Source organism: Gymnogyps californianus, chromosome 2, assembly GCF_018139145.2.
Source record: "Gymnogyps californianus isolate 813 chromosome 2, ASM1813914v2, whole genome shotgun sequence".
NCBI lineage: Eukaryota > Metazoa > Chordata > Aves > Accipitriformes > Cathartidae > Gymnogyps > Gymnogyps californianus.
In genome coordinates, this window is record NC_059472.1 from 160388024 (window position 1) to 160408480 (window position 20457).

The 20457-nt window shown below is 38.6% G+C and overlaps 1 protein-coding gene across 1 annotated transcript in view; it reads left to right on the forward strand.

The window, feature by feature from the left end:
- KMT2C (lysine methyltransferase 2C) overlaps positions 1 to 20457 on the forward strand; it is a 201783-nt gene that overhangs the window by 34703 nt on the left and 146623 nt on the right. Inside the window, exon 3 of the mRNA XM_050891342.1 lies at positions 15209 to 15297. Within this exon, the coding sequence (XP_050747299.1) occupies positions 15209 to 15297 (89 nt within the window). The remainder of the gene's footprint in view (positions 1 to 15208; positions 15298 to 20457) is intronic.

Sequence of the window (20457 nt, forward strand, 5' to 3'; positions counted from 1 at the left end):
AGGCGGAAGCAGCAAGCTAATGGTATTGACAGACAGCATGGAGGTAAATGGATTTGTCAACACAGGGAGAGAGAAAATGGGGAAGAACACAGGTTAGGAATATACAAAATACACAGAAAGGAGAAGGAGATTCCCCGCAACCTCCTCTAACAAATAAAACAAACACTATTGACTCAGTCAGGGCTGATGGGTTTTCCAAACATTGCACTGATGAGAGTGAGAATCTTGCAATAAAGTAATGCTGAAAGGGGACAGCAGATAAATTAATATTTTTTTACAGATTGTATTTTAATTACCTCAAATATGTTATGAGGATGAATGCATTACATTTTGTGATACAGCTAGACTTTGTGTTGATATGAACAACAGGCATGTCCACAGGATAGTGCTGCTTTAAGACAGCAGTTAATGCTTACACCTCAGCTTAAATAAAACGTGTCATGGGGGAAAAAAAAGTGTTGTTGGTGAAATGTAGTAGTTAAGAATTGATCGTATTTAAAACTAGCAACTTTCTATTTTTATATTAAAAATATTAAACCTACTTTATCCGGTAGACAGTGGTGTAACGGTAACGGTGCCTTTTAGGCAGAGATTTTTTCTGTATTCTAGGAATGTTGAAAACAAAGTTAGAGAGGGCATTTTTATAAAATACCGTTTTCTAGAACTAATCTCTGTAGTCCACAATGGATGAAAACATGTAATAGTTATTGTCATTCTAAATAAATAAATAAAATTAACCATTGTTGAACTGTCCCAAATGTAACCTCAGCTGCTCTGCAGACACAGGCGTCGAGACTAGACTAGCAGCATTTACCAGCTGTGTGTAAGAGCTACACTGCACGTAAAGGGATTTCACATTTTATTATGTGGGAGGGATGATGTCAGTTTGGTTGATTATGCCCCTTTCAAGCTGCTGTGATAATTACCTGCTTGTTACCAGAAGTGTCGAACCCATTTTCAGTTCTTGTTTGCTTTTGCTGTCATGCCCTAATTGCTACATAATTTTGTCCCTGCCAATTACTACCTTGGAGTTGAATTTTACAGTGAAAAAGTTGTAAGAAGCAATAAAGTCATTGTTTTCTAGATCTCGTAATTTCAATAGGATATTTTATTATGCTACAAACTGTATTGAAATACATGCTGCTCACCTCTGTGAGACGGTGAAATCCCATGGTTCCCACTGAAATCAAGAGGATGTAGAAGGCACAACTTTTTGGGAGAGCAAGCCCCTTGCGGTCAAGATGGCTGTCATACATGCCTTGATGGTTAAATATGCAAAAATGAAGAGATGTGGAGAATTGATGGCTTCTAACTTTTTATTTAGGAAATAAATATATTTATTATATCCTTTAGAGATAGGAACTCTTAGTTTTGGTGGTTTTTTTTCTTATTCCTTCCCTTCCTTTTCATCCTACCTTTTATCCACTATGTGAGTTTTAAAAGTTGCCTTTGCAGTAGCTATTAGGTCATCTGATGTGATCCTTTATCCATAGTTTTCTATAAATATGTAATGTAAATGGATTTCTTTAAAGGTGCTGGGCCTAACAGTGTTTTATATTCTGATTGAAACTATTTGTTTGAATTATTCAGTGGAATAAAGCCTACAGTAATTGGGTTAAGAGCTGGCTGACCAAGCACTTTGTTGTCTTTGGGAACTGTTGTTGCCTTGCTTTGGGTTTTTTGGGTAGTCCTCCAGCAATAAAGTCTGGTATTAGTCAATATTAATAACAATTACTGCTGGTGAAATCTATATATGGAATGACGTGGATGAGCATAGGGTAGAGGCAAAAGTGGATTTTGAATTAGGCACAGTTAAACAAAATGCTCTTCAGAATAAGGAAGAGGGATGGTGTCACCGTGTAGAGGTATAGGGATAGGGCTACAGTCTGGAAAGGAGCATTTCTGGAAAGAGATTTAGAGTGTGGGATGTTTGTGGCTGTGTCCTGAAGCTCTGTTTATCGCAGAGATTGTGAGATTGGCTGTTGCCATTTTAATGTGATTCAGATATCCACAACTGAAAGACCGAAATGTTGGCAAAAAGTTGTAAAGTGGACCAAAGATTGTAGAAACCTTGGAGAAAATTCCTTTGATGAGGAAGGTAAAGGTGCTCAGTCTGTTAGGTTATGGGAGGGTGGGGAATCCAAACCCTAAAACTAAGTAGTAGCTTGATTACAGTGGATAATATCTCCAGCAGAGAAAATACTGAGTTCTTAAGGGTTCCCTAATGTAACAGGAAAAGGTACAACAAGAGCCAGCGGTTGAAAACTGAAACCAGAGAAGTTCACATAGGAAATGAGCATGAATTCATAAGGAGGAACAAGTGACAAAGGGTATGGCAAAGTGAGTGCCTTTCTGAAAGGTGGACTTCAATCAGTTACGGTTATTGAGTGATATTTATCGATATTAGACTCAGTGGATAATGATTCTGGCATTGTATCCAGTGAGTCTGTGAGCAGTCAGACTTCTGTTTTCATAGCACGCTCTTTAGCAGCTTTTTCATGGACGGCGTAATAAATGTTGAACATCTTTGTGGCCGAAGATTCTTTTCAAATGTAATCTTTAATACATTGATTGCAAAATATGAATGGTTTCTGAGATTCTGAGGGCATAGTATACCTCAATTGTAATTCTTTTGTCATCATGAAGGCTTTCAGGTACTTTAAGGAGAAATTTCAGTGTGCAGTAATACAGCCAAAAAAAAAAAATTATGCAGAAGTAATACTGTAACAAAAATTAATGATTTTACTGCTGAAATGTGTGTGTGACCAAACCGTGAACTAGCCCCTGCTCTGTCCTGTCGTGATACCAAGACAGTATTTGGGTAATTCTGAGTAGCCTTAGGGCCACTGTAAGTCACACCTAGCCGTATGTGCTTCCCTGGCTGTGTCATCTTCACAAGTTGTTGCAAGCATAGCTGTTTTAGAGCTGCTCTGCCAGCTTTTGATACCTGGAAGTGCTTCTGAAAGGTTTGATTAAGATAATTTTTGAGGCTATGTGGTCTGGTGAGTAGAACTGAGTTTTCATGCTGTAAATGTTAATTAGAAGCATATGTGTATATGTAAAAAGCGAGCTGAAATAAAAGTATAAATATCTAAGAAGCTGTCATTCCAGAAGGTCTATGCTCAGAAAAGATTAGGTAAATATACAAATAGTCCCATTATAAATCAGCTTCAGTGTCATTTCTGCTTATCTTGGTTACTTGTTTTTCTGGTGGCTTCTGAAAAAAAGTTACGAAGCGAGTGATTCAGATTGTAATTCCCAAATCCTATTAGAGAGCATCGCTTACACCATCACCAAAAGAAGCTTCACTCACTTCATTCCCTCTCATTCTCTAGCTACTCTTTCCTATCACTGCTTTTCTCCCTTGCTGCTTCCAGCACAAGCGTTGGTGAACCTCCAATGAATGAAATAGGATAACTGATCTGGATGAAAATTAGCTGTGTTTTGCTAAATATAAATTCAATCTGTGTTAATTCTTAAACTTTGTTTTAACATTATTTCTGTCTTCAGGTTAGCATGTTTGAATCATGAACATTTTGGCATTTTTCTCCCTACTGAACATAAATTTTGAGAATTAATTTCCTATTACCTTAAAAACACATTTCCTTGCCTGTTTAAACTGAGGATATCTGTGGAACTGGAGAGAGGTCACAGAACTTGAGGACCTTTTGCAACTTGCAGTGCAGTAAATGGAGTGAGCTTACTGCTTGTGTGTCCTTGGATGATGGCCTCAAAGGAACCTGACCTGGAGGTATCAGTTGGTCCTCTTGGATGACTTCCATTGTAGTAGTTGCTGTAACAAGGTTCGCTGGATACGTGCCCCTATCGTGTGACACAGATACAATTTTGTTTATAACTCTGACCTGTATCATATGATGTAGGCTGAGCAGTAGATCATTCTTTTGGTAGCACTTCTGTCACAGCCTGATCTCATCTGATGCTGGGGGGGGGTCTGAAGGAGATGATCAGGTAGTAGAACTCCTCTAGCATCAAGTGCTGGAAAACCCATCTGTTTATTAACATGCCCTTGAAGAAAAAAGGTAAATTACAGACATGAGGTAATAACAGTTCTAAAAAAATACTATTAATTCATATATTTAATGTTAATGGACAGAAGACTGGCACAGAGAAAAAACAGAGAAAGTAGCTTGGTATGGTTTGTAGTGGTCTCAAATAAAAAGAGGTGACATTTTGAGAACATTGGTGTACAGCGATGATCATTGTCCCACATAAAGATGGTAATTTAACAGTCCTTTGAACAGAAGGTTCGCAGTTCTCTATTATAATTATTTGGGGCTATTTGTAACCTGTCAGTAACTGTCAGAAGGCAAATTTGTGTATCCGGGTTAGAAGAATCCTCTTCAAGGATGGAAGAACAGTGTTGGACAGTTTTGTTAGCAGAATGCAGCATTTCTGCCTTATCTGTGCCCCTAGAGATTGATATATCTGTTTATACGGAAGCTTTTAAACGTGTTTGGAGACTTGCATTAGTTGTGACTGTACTTCGGAGCGTTGCTTATTATGCTACTTCTTGTTGTTTATATTTCACAATAGTATTTCCAGAGTTTTATTTACTTTGGTGTAAAAATAGTTTCCATGATCTGGCTTTTAGGATTTACTTCTAGTTTGAAAACAATTTTGTTAAAAGAAAAACAATTCATGTGAATCATAAATTTACACTGACACCCATCTGATTACATTGCCCATTTTCTTTTTAGGTCTATTTTTATTCTTCTAAGGTTTTCCAAGCCTTCTGAATAAGTTCTAATGGATTTTTAATTATTGTGTTTTTCCCTCTGGCTTTCCTAGGTTTAGCAGTTTTATTGAAAGAAAAATATTTCATAATACTTGTTGACATTATCTGAAATAAAAATGCATTTCTCTATAAGGAGCACTAAGGGTGCTAACAGATGGAAAAGATATGTGGTGATATGACATTCATTTCTGTTGTGTTTTTTTTCCTGTCTAAATCCATTTTAGATAGGTAATGACAAACTGTAGTTAACATGCAAGAACTACTTTTCTTACATGCCATCAATTAATTTGGATTTTATTAAGAAAATTCTACCTAATGTGTTCTAGGTCCGCATCTTGCATAAAAGCAGGTTATTTATATCACTTTGGGTACTGTCGTTCCTTTCATGTCCTGATCTTTCTACTTTAAGCTGAAATGCTTATTGGGGGAAGCAATAGGGAAATACGCTGATACTGTTGCCTGTAGGTTGTTCATCATCTTTTGTAAACAGAAGTTCAGGTGAAATTGGAGGATGGATGCCTTTCTCAGGGATTCCTGTAACATGCACCTGAGGGACAGACAGGTGGCTTTTTTGTGATATTGGCGGGATCAGGAATATTTCAAAAGTGTAAGAATGAATGGAGTTACTTTCCCTGTAATCTACAGGAAGACTTGTGTTTGCTGTTAGGTCTGAAGACATGAGTAAAATTGATTTGAGACAAAAGGTACTGAGCTTTATTGGATGAGAAAGCATGAGATGTTCTGAGTTGACTGATGCATTTTGATGGGTGTAAGATCTGGAAACCTCTCAAAATGATGCCGTGTGAGTGGGATTTAGTTTGTCTTAAATAAATTGATATAATAGGTGAGAGTTGAATATTCGCATCCTTTTTTGAGTATCCTAACTGAATTCACAATTAATAAAAGTAATGGTTAGAGCTCTTTATGATCATTGTATGCAGACTGTACTTGCTGGGTATAAAAACAATTTTTTTGGTAAAAACTTCCGTATTACATCATTCGGTTGTTTGTATACCTGCACTGTGTGTGGCTGGGTATTAAGACAGGCAGCACAGTCTGCACCTGCACTTAATATATCCAGTGAGAATATTTAACATAAGCAGACAAATGCATTTTGAAAGAATCTTCACAATCTTACTGTAGTAAGACTCTGGCAGACTACAAAGTTTCAAAAGGACATCTTTGAAAATGACTCTTAATTAATAGTGCTAAAATTACAAAAATCTGTTCACAGAGACCAAAACTTCCACCAAGTTCCAAGTCCTTGGCAGCTGTTTCTCATGCATGATGACTCAGATCCCCTGAATTTTACGTACGGGATCTTGAAATCACCAGACATGAGAATTACAGTCCTTACCATTGCATTGCCACCTTTATGCAGAATAGAGCACCAGGCAAACCCTGCAATGTATGAAAGAGCAAGTAGCTGGATAATTCTTAATTCTTAAAAAAGACATGAGCTTGGTGCTGTTGTGGGTAAAAAAATTCTGGGCATCATGGCTGTCACAAGATTGGAGGAGGTAAATCTTGCCATGGCCGTCGTCATGGAGAAACAAATCTTGTGTTGAGATGTAAGTGGATACTCACGCTACCCGTCAAGAAAAGAGTGTTTGATGCAGGAGCGTGTTTTGATGCAGTTTTGTTTACCTAAGGGAAGGAGAAGTGTGGACAAGTACAGTGTTTGATGGTGCAGGTGCACACGTGAAACTCTTGCGAAGATTAGAAGATTTGTGTTTTTGACAATGCCAGTGGTCTCTCAACTGTTAATGTTGCCATTTCTTTCTCCTTGCCTGTAAAAATAGAACATGTGAAAACATTCAGTGGTCTTGATAAGCATTATTTAGCAAATTCATTGAAGAGCCTCACACTAACTGTTGTCTGGAGGAATCATAAGAATATAGCCATTACCAAATCTGGAGCCAGGTAGATACGCAGTACTAGCTGGGCTTGGAAACACGCAGATGGCTCTGCTTGTAGCTGCTGGTGCTCCCAGAGAGTTGTGTAATTTGGTTCCAGAAAAGGTTTTAAAAAATATTGCAAGTGCTGAAATTCTGGTATGGTTTTTTGCATCATTTTGATAGTGAATATGGCTAAGTGCATTGGTAACGAATGTGTAAAGGATGTGGTTTGTGCGAAACTGCAAATATATAATGCATCGGAAGGTCATAATTGCATCAGAAATTTTTTGGTAATTATTTCTGAAATGTGTATAATGGTTAAGATCTGCATGTAATATGTTTTGTGTTACAGAACTAAAACTATAAACGGCAAGTCAGACAATGAGACTGCCTATCAGTGAAAAGGTAGTTCCTGAGAAATAAGAACCTGTAGCAATTTTTGGTACTGTGTATTGCTGAGTTAACGTGACAGATATTTGACTAAAAGTAATTTTCGCTTACAGAATTTATAGACGTCTAAACAGTCAGTTTGAAAAGTAAAAAGAAAGCTGAAAGATCTGAAAGCCTTTTATATGATTTCTTAGTCTTTGAACTGTCTCCAAATCTGAACAGTCCGTACATGTAGATCAGGCAACCTGGCTTCATACTTTTAACATCAAACCCAGATTTTCTCATGTAATGGTATCACAAAAAGCTATGCAGAAGTACATTGCAGTGTAGTAGCCCTAGCCTCAATAATTCGGTCTGTAACTGGCTGTAGCAGAGCTGTGACTCCATGGGTATTTTATGGGCTCTTGTGAAAAGTTTTATTATTTTATGTGCCTGCAACTGTTAACGATAATGAATCCTCCTGGTTTGGTCCTTGGCTGCTGTGACCCTCCATCTCTCTCATCAACCCACTGAGGATGTTCCCAAATGCGTAACAAGTTGGGAAGAAGATTTCATGGTCTTGTTAGTAAGGCTCTGTTTCAGCTAGGATAGTCTTCATCTTTTAAAAGAGCAGTTCCAGACTCAAACTGGACAACTATAAATAACTTTAGGAAGAGCAGAGAAAATGCTGAAGACAGTAGCCTCGTCACCCAACAGAGTGTAGCTTCAGGCTCCTGGATCTGGTGGCCTTCTGCAGAATTGAGTTGAGATTAAGATTTTTCCAACAGTGAGATGACATTCCTGTTAGAGTAATTATGCCTCTTTGATTCGGGTAGACAGTTCTGACAAGTGCCTGCTGGCGCTTCTCTCAGTCTCCCATGGGAAGTAATTTTGCTCCAGTATTGGCCTGAGAACCCACATAAGTACAGGTAACTATGCAAGGGCAGTTGAAGTTGAAAATACAGATAAACCAAACTTCACATTTACTTCAAAATACTAATTCATTTGGCCTTTAAATTGTTGTTAGAATTGTGCAATGCAAATTCGTTTTGACAAGTGATACTTTGCTCAAAACCTGTCTCGGGACAGCTTTTTTTTCTTCAAGAGCTCTGGATTCGTCAGTCGGTTTCCCTTGTATTAGCTTACTTTTTGTCAACAGTGACTGTACTCTAGAATGAAAGCAAAGATGCATCTACGACATTCAGTACAAATAATCTTTAAAAGACTTCTATTTGCATTTCTTTGGGTAGCATAGGAAATCTTTGACAAATCTCCCTTTCACTGGCAAAGTTTAGATAAGAATTGTGGAGCAGAGGCTAGGTTCTTTTTATGTTTTTTCTCAGACATCCCTGATCTCAAAGGCTATAATATTTTTTTATTTCAGGTGTTCCATGCTCTCAGTGGTAACTGTATAAAATATAGATGTGAAAAAAGTTTCAGCTCTGAACCTGTTACAGCCTGGGTGAATGAATAATGCTGAGTGAATGAATAATGTCTTTTAGATCGTTACTGGTTAAAGGAGATGTAAGATGGGAAGTTGCAATGTTTTGGTTTTAAATGTAAGCTGGGTCACTTCTCTTTGATGTAGTTACTTATGAAAATATTATTGTGCTTTATAAATCAGGAGTATTAAGACACACTTTTCTTTGATTGTACCAGGAGACTAATAGGCAATATCGAGTATATTTTTGAGATCTTTTAATAATGAAACTGAAGGTTGAGCAAGTTCTATAGTGAGATTGTAGTAAGTCTGGTTCTGTAGATGTTAAACAAAAACTGTTTCCTACAGTCTTTCACTTCTCTCTATTACTAAAAGGTCAGCTTTTTTTCACCTTTGCATCGCTTGTGATGTTTCTGTTGCACATCTTTCCCATACATTAGGGTCCTTCTGCCTTTAATAACACATACCTAATATAAGAAGTAAATAGGAAGAAAGTACATGTTGAGTTTTTTTTTTTTTTTTTTAATAATGTATGAAAGAAAATGTTGTGGAGGGCAAGTGCAGAAAATATTTTCACCTGTTACTGATTGCTCAATTAAAAAATCCTCTTAAGAATCTTTTAAATCTGAATCAGTTTGAAGCCGGAGTCAATATGATGGCGAGTTTCCTATTTCATGGCTGTTAGTGTTTAGAGCTATTGAAATTAATTCTGGCTGGCTGGCATCTGCCTTGCTTCCAGAGCCATATTGTTCATTTTATCCAGTCCTGGATGTAGAATTTTCTCAACTCTTAGAAGTAATAAAGACTACGTTGAAAAGTAGCATTCAGAGAGGGGAAAAAGACCCTTTCCTTGTAGATATTTCTATGAATTGATTTTTACTTGCTGGCTGTGGTTCCCTTTGTATGGGGCTGCTATCTGAACCTTAGGTATTCTAGCTTATACTTAAGCACAGTTAAGCTTTTACAGCTGTACTTACGACTTACGGTTCAGAAATAGTGGGAGCATGTGCTTTTGCACACCTGTTAAAAAGATTCTTGAAAAGACTGTAACAGCTTTCACTTGTGAAACTGTCGTGTGAACATTAATTCATTACTAGCCATGCTGATGGCAGCACTAATTGAACCTTTTTATAAATCATTCCTGTACCATCTTCTAGGGTAAGGCTGTGGACAGATGTTCATTTAACAAGACATCTGTGCTGGTTTAGGATGTTACTGTATCCCAGATGTTACACCGCTTTTTAAGGTTATTGGCCCTGTTTTATATATTTAGTACCATAATTTTGCTCAGCAGTTCGCAAAGCATAGGAAGGAAGGTAGTTTCTCCCCTGAATGATCTAGAGGTTTCAACATTTGAGAAAGAGGGGGAAACTCTGGAGTAGTTCATATGTACACGTTCTCATAAGCCTGAAACAAAATGCACTGAATTAGTAAGGTAGTTTCCATGGATGGTCTGAACAAATTGTCACCTGATTTTGTTGGTAGCAACTTACGGAGAACTTGCAGAAACTGGTGTCTGGCAGTAACTTCTGGGTAATCATAAACTGGCAGCGACAGGCATCTGAGGATAGTAGCTTTGTCAGTTATTTCATGTGGTTCCAGGAGATGTTGGCCCATGGCCTTATTCCTGATCACTTTGTGGAGAGAATGAGTAAGATCCAAGATGTACTTTGACTTACATTGTACTCGTCAGGTTATGGTGCTATTGCTATCACCTTTAAAAAAAAAAACAAACCAACAAAAAAAACCCCAAACATGCAAAAAATGTCATGCATTTAAAAAAAAAAAAAAGAAGAAAAGAAGTAGTGTCTGATTACTGGCAGGTGAATAAGACACTTCCATTTTCTCCCAGCATTGTGCATCTGTGCTGTTCTCCATGCAATTCAGCAGAAGCCACTCAGGTGCCTGGTGATCTCCCTGTGTTAGCGAAGTTGGCAAGGCTTTGAGGCAGCCTCAGCGAGGCTTTCCCCCAGTGCAGAGGGAGTACCTAATGCTCTGCTGAGCCCTGCAAAAGGTTTTTCTGGGCTCTTTGTCCTGTGGGCTAAATTTAATTAGTTGCATACCCAGAGAAGAATTAGGAGATTTTTGTTTACTATGGTGTATCTAAAGATGGAGATTAATGAAAGGCATTAGCTAAGGAAGCTAATTGATAACAAATTTAGGAGTAGGTCACAAAGGATTTTGATAAATGACTCCATCTTATGCAAATATGAGTAAAATTATTGTAGACAGTAATTATATTCAACTGGAGTCCTATATACATAAAAAAGTGTAGTTTTGTCTTTTCTTGACTTTGTTTCATGAAAAGCTGAATGTGCTTTAAACGCTTAAAGAGGTTATATTTCTCTCAGTGGATCTGTTCTTTTAAACATAAATAGATGTGCTTTTGTTTTTTCCTTCTAAATTGAACTCCGTTGTAAGAAAAAGGCAAGCGAGAAAGCCAGTCGCGGAAACCTTGGCAGCGGTTCAGCCTGCGTACCAAGGCCGCTGCCTGTTGTACTGACTAATATTTATTGTTGTTTTCCTGTAGCGTCCGTATTGGTCAGGCTCTGCCTGTACATTTTGTTCTTGGTTTGTGAGCCGTAGGAGACGTGGCTCATCTGTGTTTGGTACTTCTGCTGTCACAAGCTGATGGGGTTTCTGCAATGATAGGTAAAACCATGATGTACTTACCCCTCCTAGTAAGAAAGTTTGGGATTGAGCTTCAAGATCTAGAGCAGAACTGAGGTTACAATGTTCAATATAGCAATTGAACTATTGTTCAGTACTGTCTGGCTTTGTGTGAGCAAAGGGGAATAGTCATGGGCTCTTGTTCCATAGTTGTTTTAGGGCAGCAAAAGCTGGCCCTGCTGCTGTCTTGCCCTAGCAGCCTTTTCGCCTCCTCCTTCAGAAGAAGACGTCAAGTCCCAGGAGAAGAACAGAACACAGGTTGCTTTTCCCACTTCATTTAAGGGGGCATGGAATAAGTAAATAGAAAAATCAAAAAATTTACAGGGTTTGTCAGTGGAAAAATCTAGTGTTATGCAAACCAGCCAAAAGCTTTATGTATAAAACTGTTAAATAAAATGTATAAACTTAATGCAAATAACATTAAACAATCCATTCTTATTAAAAATGTTGATTGCAACAATTTGGTATGCTATATGGCCTTCTCAAATGGTGTTTTCTGTGGAAACATTAAATTGCAGTTGTCAGTACAGTGTATATTTCACTGTTTTCTGACTTGAGTTATTTTTTTCTCTAAGCCGAACATAAATTTGTAGACTATAAAATCTCTTCTGATGGTTGTGAAATGAATGTAACTAGCAAAAATAAGTTAATGATACAATCCAGTATTTTTTCCACCACTTCTTCAGTTTTATTTAAAACCTGCACGGCATTATGAAGGTTTTTTGTAGAATGTTTGGGGGAGGAGAGTGGCAAGAAAACACCAGACGTGGTTATATCTTTTGCTGGAAGAAGCAATTATGTTTAATTAATTGAAACCTCTGATTTTCCTTAGTGTTAAATAGGTTGCTAAAATACAGTAGGGAGTTCAAGGAGTGAATACTGCTCTTGTTTAAACAAGATGTTTTGAAAGGCTTTGTGAGGTACTTTGATGCTTAATACATGAAATGTAGTTTCAATAGAAAATCTAAAGCTGTATGTAAATTATTAAATAAACATAAACAATCATCATCTTCCACTATCCGGTGACCTTCACCTACAGGGTTGTGTTGGAGAATACTGAAATGGGGTACTTGCGAAGAAAGCAGAAGAATTGTTTACGTTTGTGATGATTTCAAAGTAATCCTGGTTTAGTGCAAACTTGTAACTTTGCGTTGCAGACTGATAGTTGGTAGAAGAATAATTGGGATAGGATTTAGAAATAATCCCCGTTCTTAGCTGGTTGTGTTCTGTAAAGCTTTTGAGCATTCCTGCACCAAGGGAAGTGATTTCGCTTACCTGCATTTCCATCCTTTCATTTGGTGCTGGCTGATGTGCTGGGATGTTGTGAAGAACTACAAGAGATGTTATACTTAAATGCTCTTGTTTTCTTACCTGCTGCATTGTTTTTCGAAGTTTAAGAAGAGTGTTACCTCTTTCTTGCTGTATCTCAATCTTGCTGGAAGAACCTATCCAATGAGTATGATGTTCCATTCACTCTACTCCCTACTCTTCATTACCGATGGGAATAAATCTGTGTGATGATCTCAGATGCTGCTGGGAGAAACATTTGTGGCCTTCCCATTTCCAAAACAAGTGTCCGCCTTACCGCCAACTCACCGATCACTGTACGTGTGGATGGTCTGATATGGTGGCTGAAGGGAGGAGTATAAGGCAGTTTCTTCTGGTTCCTGTGCAGTTTATTCTGGTTTAAATATCTGTGAAACATGGTTTTTTAAGAAACTACACTGGAAGCTTCTAAAGTGGCAAATAACTGAAGGGGATACTGGCTTCCGTTTCATCTAAGAAGGCTATTAATTATTTTGTGTGTTATGTGTAAGCTGTCACTGCTTATGGATAAGCAGGCAAGGGGAAAGATAACCCTGTATCCTTAGGGTTCCTGCTGCGCCCAAGTTTTTCAGCGTTGTCCTGAACAAATTTCGTAGCCATGCCAAGAAAAGTTCTGTCTTTCATCTCTTCTCGCTTTCCTCTTCCCCCCAGCTCCATTGTAAATTGAGTGGCTTTTTTCAGGCTTTGGTTTGAGCCTCATTTTAATTCTTCTTTTCCTCCTTTGCAGAGACAAAACTGGTCCCAACACAATTCGAAGGGGTTGTCTTGTTAGGCAGTCCAAGACAGTCACTCCTCTTCTAGCAGGAGAGCGATGTATGTAAACTCAAAAGATGGTTCCAGTTCTGTGCACGTTATCCTCTTTGATCAACGAGAGCCAAAGGCATTGCACAATAGAGTTTATTTTGTAGCTGATTTAGCAGATCTAATTCTGCGGAAATAGTTTGGATAGATTTAAGTATTACAACAAACTGTACAAAAAAAGGAAATGCTGATTTTGGAATGATTTAATCACTTCAAAAAAAAAAAAAAAAACCCAAACCCCAAAACCCCCCAAAAAACAACAAAACAAAACCTTTTCCCCCCAACATAGAACTAAACGCAAACCTTTCAGAATCCTCTGTGAAAGAGGAACTGGAGTGGTTTTGTTGGGAGGGGCAAGCGGGGTGCCTGTGTGCTGGCCTGTGTGGCATCCCGATTCAAGGCGTGTTGGTTGGGTGAATGGTTGCCTGGGAGCTCTGGGACGTTGGAACCGCTGAGATGCCCCAAACCACTCAGAATTTGTGTACTTGGAATCAGAAGCTCCCAGGGTCTCCCAGGCTTTCCGTCAGCACGCCAGGCAGGGTGCCAAGTAGCCTGAAAATTTGGGAGGCGAGGTGCCAAGCTCTTGGCTCCCTTTCAAATGGGCTGCTGAACAGCTGGGAATCTGGATGCTTGGGCTTCTCAACAGCCCGCTACGTTAGTTGCTGAAGAGCCAGGCAGGGAAAAAAGGCTGGAATTTGTGGCACAAACCTGTCTGCTTTCCGTCAGACCTTGGTTGAAATTGAAACAAATCTGCCAGGTATTTTAGTTTTGATGTGCTGTCCTCCCGTGATGACTTTTTTAATATGATGACATCTAGTCATCTCTCATAACATTTTATTCTATGTGTCAGAATATTTGTTTTGCTGAAAATAATATGTGTTTCAATTTAATTGCTTTAGCATCATTATTATTTTATAGAAATTTCTTCGAAGGATGCTGTCCTGGTTTCAGCTGGGATAGAGTTAATTTTCTTCCTAGTAGCTGGTACAGTGGTGTTTTGGATTTAGGATGAGAATAATGTTGATAACACACTGATGTATTTAGTTGTTGCTAAGCAGTGTTTACACTAAGTCAAGGACTTTTCAGCTTCTCACACCATGCCACCAGCAAGGAGGCTGGGGGGCACAAGAAGCTGGGAGGAGAAATAGCCAGGACAGCTGACCCAAACTGGCCAAAGGGATATTCCATACCATATGACGTCATGCTCAGTATATAAACTAGGGGGAAAGCTGGCCAGGGGCCGCCGCTCAGGCACTGGCTGGGCATCGGTTGGCGAGTGGTGAGCAATTGCATTGTCCATCACTTGTTTTGTATATTCTAATTCTTTTATCGTTGTTATTATTATTTCCCCTTCCTTTTCTGTCCTATTAAACTGTCTTGATCTCAACCCATGAATTTTACTTCCCCCCCCAGATTCTCTCCTCCATCCTACTGGGGTGTGTGTGTGGGGGGGGGAGTGAGCGAGCGGCTGTGTGGTGTTCAGCTGCCTGCCAGGTTAAACCACGACAGATGCTCTGAATGGATCGGTATCTGTTTTATAGTGTATGTAACTACTGGCCAGATTTTGGATTGTGTTCTCTCATACCTATCTGTAGTTACCTCCTATGTAGAGCAAACAGGATGCTCGTATCTTAAAATCTTGCTGATTTAATGTATTTTTTGATGAGTAAAAGTTATTTTTCTTGTGAAAATAATCAGAAAAACTTAAGGGGCCAACTGCTGATTCAAGTGTACGTTGTTGAGACAATTACCTAGAACAGGAAAAAAGGGGAGGAAACTTCTGATTTGTACAAGAATCAAATCATGGGTTAGCTTAAACATTACATAATTTAGTGCTGACATTTATCCCTCAAAATGAAATTATTTAAATCCTAATTTAAATTTAAAACTTCAAAATCTTAAAAATGTTTTCAGTTTAAAAAGAGTTTTCCGTTGTTACGTTTGCAGGCCTCGGAGTAGAGGAAAAACTGCAGTGGAGGATGAAGACAGTATGGATGGTTTGGAGGCAGCAGAAGCAGAAAACACTGTGGAAACAGGTAATGAGAGTATAGTGTTGATGCTGTCTTGTTATTGCTTCTCTCTCGGAAATGCATTTAATTATGCAGGACTTTGGTAGACAAGAAATATTTCTTTAATTTTGTAGTACGAGATGTGTATTTGGGCAGATATAAAAGAAAAATACCCTGTATTATTTAAACCTATATTAATTAAAGCTATTTGAACCTATTGCTTTTAAATAGTCTAATGGGAATGCCTTCGTAGTGTAGTTATGTGGAGGCTCTTTTTCTGGTTTTGCAAGTCTGTATCTAACAAAAATAAAAGCTCTGAAGCGGTAGCTGCCGTTTTTAGAATACCTGCCAAAATACAGTATTACTTACTGACCTGTATCTTCAGCTAACTACAGCAGATTATATACCAAAGGGATAACCGGGATAACCAAATGTTAATGCTTCCTACTGCTGCTTAGGAAACAAGATAAATGTCTGTTCTTGCTTTTGTAAATATTTGTTATGATAGTACCCAAATGCTTCCGTTACCAGAGGGATCTCATTGTACTGGACTGAGTGCTGTTGTAACAGTCTGTGATTTCTGTTCTGGCAGGTTAAGAGTCTAAAGAGACAAGCAGATGAGCTAACACATAAGATAAAGGCCATGGTGAAGAACTGTCATCTCTTTGCCAGGCTCATGTCTGTAGCCATTTGCCTGTTTTTAACCAGGGACTGAATATGCGTAGAAGGATGAAACCTGCCAGAAAGGATGATGCCATGGCCAAATGGTGGAAGTTTGTCGGTTTGACAGAAATAAGCCTTAAAAATGCATTGAGACATAAGGGTTTATAAATTTAATTAGATGGCCCAATATGTGTAATGAGCAAAGTGGAAGGAAGCGCAGAGACACTAACAGCAGAAGCTGGTGGTCAGGGTGGCAATTGCATGGAAATGCTGGCTGAGTTAAGGGAGTTGTTAAATTACTCTCATAGCTGCTAAGTAAAGGAGGTAGAGTTGTAAGGTCCTTAAACATGACAACAAGACTCTGTGCTTAGTGTACATTTATAGGGAGAACAAGTAGAGGACCTCAAAAGAGCCATTTTGCAGTAACATCTTATGTAGACCATACAGGAATATGTTTGCAGTAGTGAAAGCTATAAAAGAGGAGGCTGAAATTACCAAGACGATGGAGGATGAGCTTTGCCTGTATATGCTGGTCTCTTGCTTCTTACTTGCTAGCTGGTGAACGGTGGTGAAGGCTTTGTACTCAAGCCTCTAGGCTTTGGGGAGTGTCTGAGTGTTTAGTCACAACTTGTGTTGAATTTAAGTGTTAATGGTTTGTGGAGGGAGTCTAGATTAAAGCTTAATACAAGGATGCTGCATCATTTTATTGTCAGTTGTTTTTCTGCCCCTGGTAATAAGCTGCTGGTGGTAGAGAATTTGGATGGTCTTTTCCAGCTTCTACAAGTAGGTAATTACCAGTTATTAAAGTTGAAAGTGAAAAAGTTGTAACAGGTATTTGTCTGTAGAAAAACAGAGTAGGGAAAGGAAGGCTACTTCTAATTGTGTCCCGTATTCCATTTATTACTCTTCCTTTCCCACGTGCTAGAAACAGTCTTAGGAAAGTCAGCAAAGGGGACAGAAAATGTGATTATAAGTGGTAAGTGTTGTAAATTTTAAATATGTTCTTAAACCCAAACCAAAAAGAAATTCAGGCTTAACAACTGCTGGTACACTACTGTGTAGGGAATTTAGTGATAACTGTATTTTTTTGGCTTTACATGTCATTATTAACAAAGTTCCTCAACAGAGATCTGAGAGCAGTTTTTACTTCGGAGGAGAGAAGGATGCACATAATTATTTTTAAGGGTCCAAGAGTGCATATAGATAAGTCTCTCCATTATCCTTTGTCAAAATCATCCTGGCTGTCACAGAGGGCTGATGCTCATTTCTAAAGGTACAGGCAGCAGTGGAGCACTGTGCTAGAAATCCCAATAGACAAAGACTCCGTTGGGTCTGCTGCTGGAAGTGATGTGCCATCAGTTCAGTGCTGAGCCCAAGATGGTTTTGCAAACTGTACTCTTAAGTGAAAAGAAGCCTAGTAAAAATACATAGATCTGAAATCCCATTTTGACAGGGGGAACCAGAATAGACTTGAAAGAGCATTATTGTCTTGAGCAGTTTGATAGAGACAGAATTGCAGTTATGTTAAAAGTTGAACACCATGTGACTTGATTAGAGTTTAATCATATTAATAGAAAAGGCTGCTGCCTCTAAAACTTCTTCTAAGCACTTATCTCTGTTAATAAAGTGTGGGAGAAGGAGTAATCCCAGTTTGTTGCTCCATGTAAAATTGTGTTAATCAAATTGAAGTACACTTGTGTTCCAGTTTATGAATTTTTACTTTGACTAAAAAGGCTTTTTATTTTGTTTTCTTGCAAAAAGTGGACTTGCCAACAATTTGCTGTAGTAGTTGGCAAACCAAAACACAATATAGTAAAAAAAACTCGAAATGAGATTGAACATACAAACACTCTTGACACGTGACTTCTGACATATTTTGAGTCTCCGTATTTCTAGCTGCTTTTCCATTCTTTGGTTCATGTGTTGAGTATAATCAGGAATTCTTTTACTGTGTGACGTTTTTATTTCTTGTTTGTTTGGGTTTGGGAGGTGGTTTCTATTTTGTTTTATTTATGGAGTCTGGCATTACTGGTGTGCTTTTGTGAATTAATTAATTTTCATAAAATGAGAGAAGTCCATGTTGTAAATGTTGTATTCAGTGTAATGAGCTCTACTGTTAGGGAAGGGAGCAATGCAGAAGGAATGAGAACTTTCCTTACAGGGAGGGAAAAAGGAGATGCCCCATATAATCCCACCTAGAATAAAGAGGTGTTTTCTAGCTGTCGGATCTTTTATGGGGAAAAAAGCAAGAGAGGATGTAAGTACTAAACATTATACATTCTTTCTCTTTGTAATGTTGACACAAATGTTTGTTAAAAAGGAAAAAAAAAAAAAATTCTTCCTGAAGTGGCTCTTTTGTAATGCTAAGGCACGGCCATTTTAATGGCAGTCCAGGAAACAAGTTGCTACCCTTAACAAAATTCTGTAATCTCATATGTAAAAAGAGGCAGAATTGGAAGCAAAGCAGGGTAAGCTGTGTGCTGTTCTGATCATTTCAGTATGGGTCATTATCCCTGCCAACTACAGTGATTTCTGAGCCCTGCCTGTTTTCTGCAAAGTGCTATGTTTGCTTTAGTATAAATGAATGTAGAATTCTTAGGGATGGAAAGAGAGGAGGGATTTGGAATTGGAAAGAAGAAATTGTGGAATTTGGAAAAAAGACCTGTTTGGAGCTAAGTCAACTTTTTCCTAAAAAATGATGCTGGCAACTGCTTCTACTGAATCATTAGACTTTCATCTTCTTGTCAACCTCAGGATAGACTCCTTTCCTTTACCCACCAGCCCTGTCTCTCTTGCTGATTTCTTGGTTTCTCCCTGAGTGGCTATTTTGCTTCTCAGCTTTGTATTGGTCTTTCCAGTTGTCTGTTACTTAGTCCAATTTTCTTCACTGTGGTTCCCACCAGTGACTTTACACTGGTATTTTTCTATCCAACCAGTGTTGAGGTTACCCACCCCTTCCATCATTTTAGCACCCACAGCATCACAGAATGGTTGAGGCTGGCAGGGACCTCTGAAGGCCATCTGGTCCAACACCCCTGCTCAAGCAGGGCCACCTAAAGCTGGTTGCCCAGGACCATGTCCAGACAGCTTTTCAGTATCTCCCAAGGATGGAGACTCCACAACCTCTCTGGGCAACCTGCTCCAGTGCTCAGTCACCCTCGCAGTGAAAAAGTGTTTCCGGATGTTCTGAGGGAACCTCCTGTGTTTCAGTTTGTGCCCATTGCCTCTGGTCCTGTCAAGACCTTCCAGCCATCAACACCTTCCACCTTTCTAGCTATCAGTAAAATACAGTTTGTTGTAGAATACTGTGTTTTCCTGTAGGTCGCCTTGTGTTGCTCCTCTCCATAAGAGGAGTTTTCTTCTGATGAGTGACTCTCTGTAATGGCCAAAAAAACCCCAAACCAAAACACAGAAGTCTGCAAAGCGTGTGCCTGTGTGCGCACAAATATATGCAAATATAAAAAATGCTGATCTAAAGAAAGAAATAATATAACAAATACCTCCTGTAAGCTTTCTGTAGGTTTCGTGGCCCTTTGCTATTAATGAAGACTTCGCTTCTGCTGCCTTTCCCCATCTTCTATTAGTTTCTGTACTTGTTATTTGTACGTGTGTACAAATATGTACTTGCAAGTTTCTGTACTTGTTATTTTCTTGGTTCTGTATTTAAGTTGACTGAAACTGAATTCTTTGTGTTAATTCTTTGATTATTCCCTCTTTTTTGAGAACACTTGTGAAATATCCAACTCATCCTAGAGTCTGTAATTCTTCCTATGTTGTGTCACATAAAAATGTTGAGATTCAGACTCTGATCTGGGAGAATTGCAATGAAATAAGTTTAGTTTAACTGCTGAGTCTCTTGGGAAATTCATAGTAAATCCATCGAGTATTCTGTTTACTATATGTATCATGTCAACCAATTCTTAAAATAAATTAGTACTTAATAACAAACCCTTACCTCCCCATGGTGTCTGGAGGCTTCAGAATTGGTAAAATATAAAAGAATCTCTTATGATTTTATCAACCAATAGCTCCTTGCCTGCATCATTGTCGTTAGTAATGTTATTTTCAGACCCAGTGACGCTGCCTGGCCAGCTGATTTCTTGTTGGACTTCACGTTAACTCCCCGAAGTCTTCCTCTAATCAGCCTCTTTGTCTCGGGGCAAAGCCCAGAAGAACCAGAAGCAAACGCTTCTCAGCGGAGGAAAGTTATCCGTGTAGAAGCTGCCAGAGAATTTTGGACTAATTCAGAATCTCATCAGCTTTGAAGCAGCCTGAAAAGCACTTTTCTAGAGGAAAAAAAATATTGCAATACCCTGCTTACTAGAGAAAATACGTCACTTTTTGTGCCATTATGAACCATACTGAGCAGAGCCTCCCACTAAGACAGGTAAAACACACCTAAGAGCAAGTCCTGGTTTGGGTGAATCAATGGCAAAAGCTCTCATCAACTTGTTAACACCAAAGACCTTTTAAAATCCACTTTGTGCTTTTCAGACAGATACTTTGGCCTCATCACTATACTGC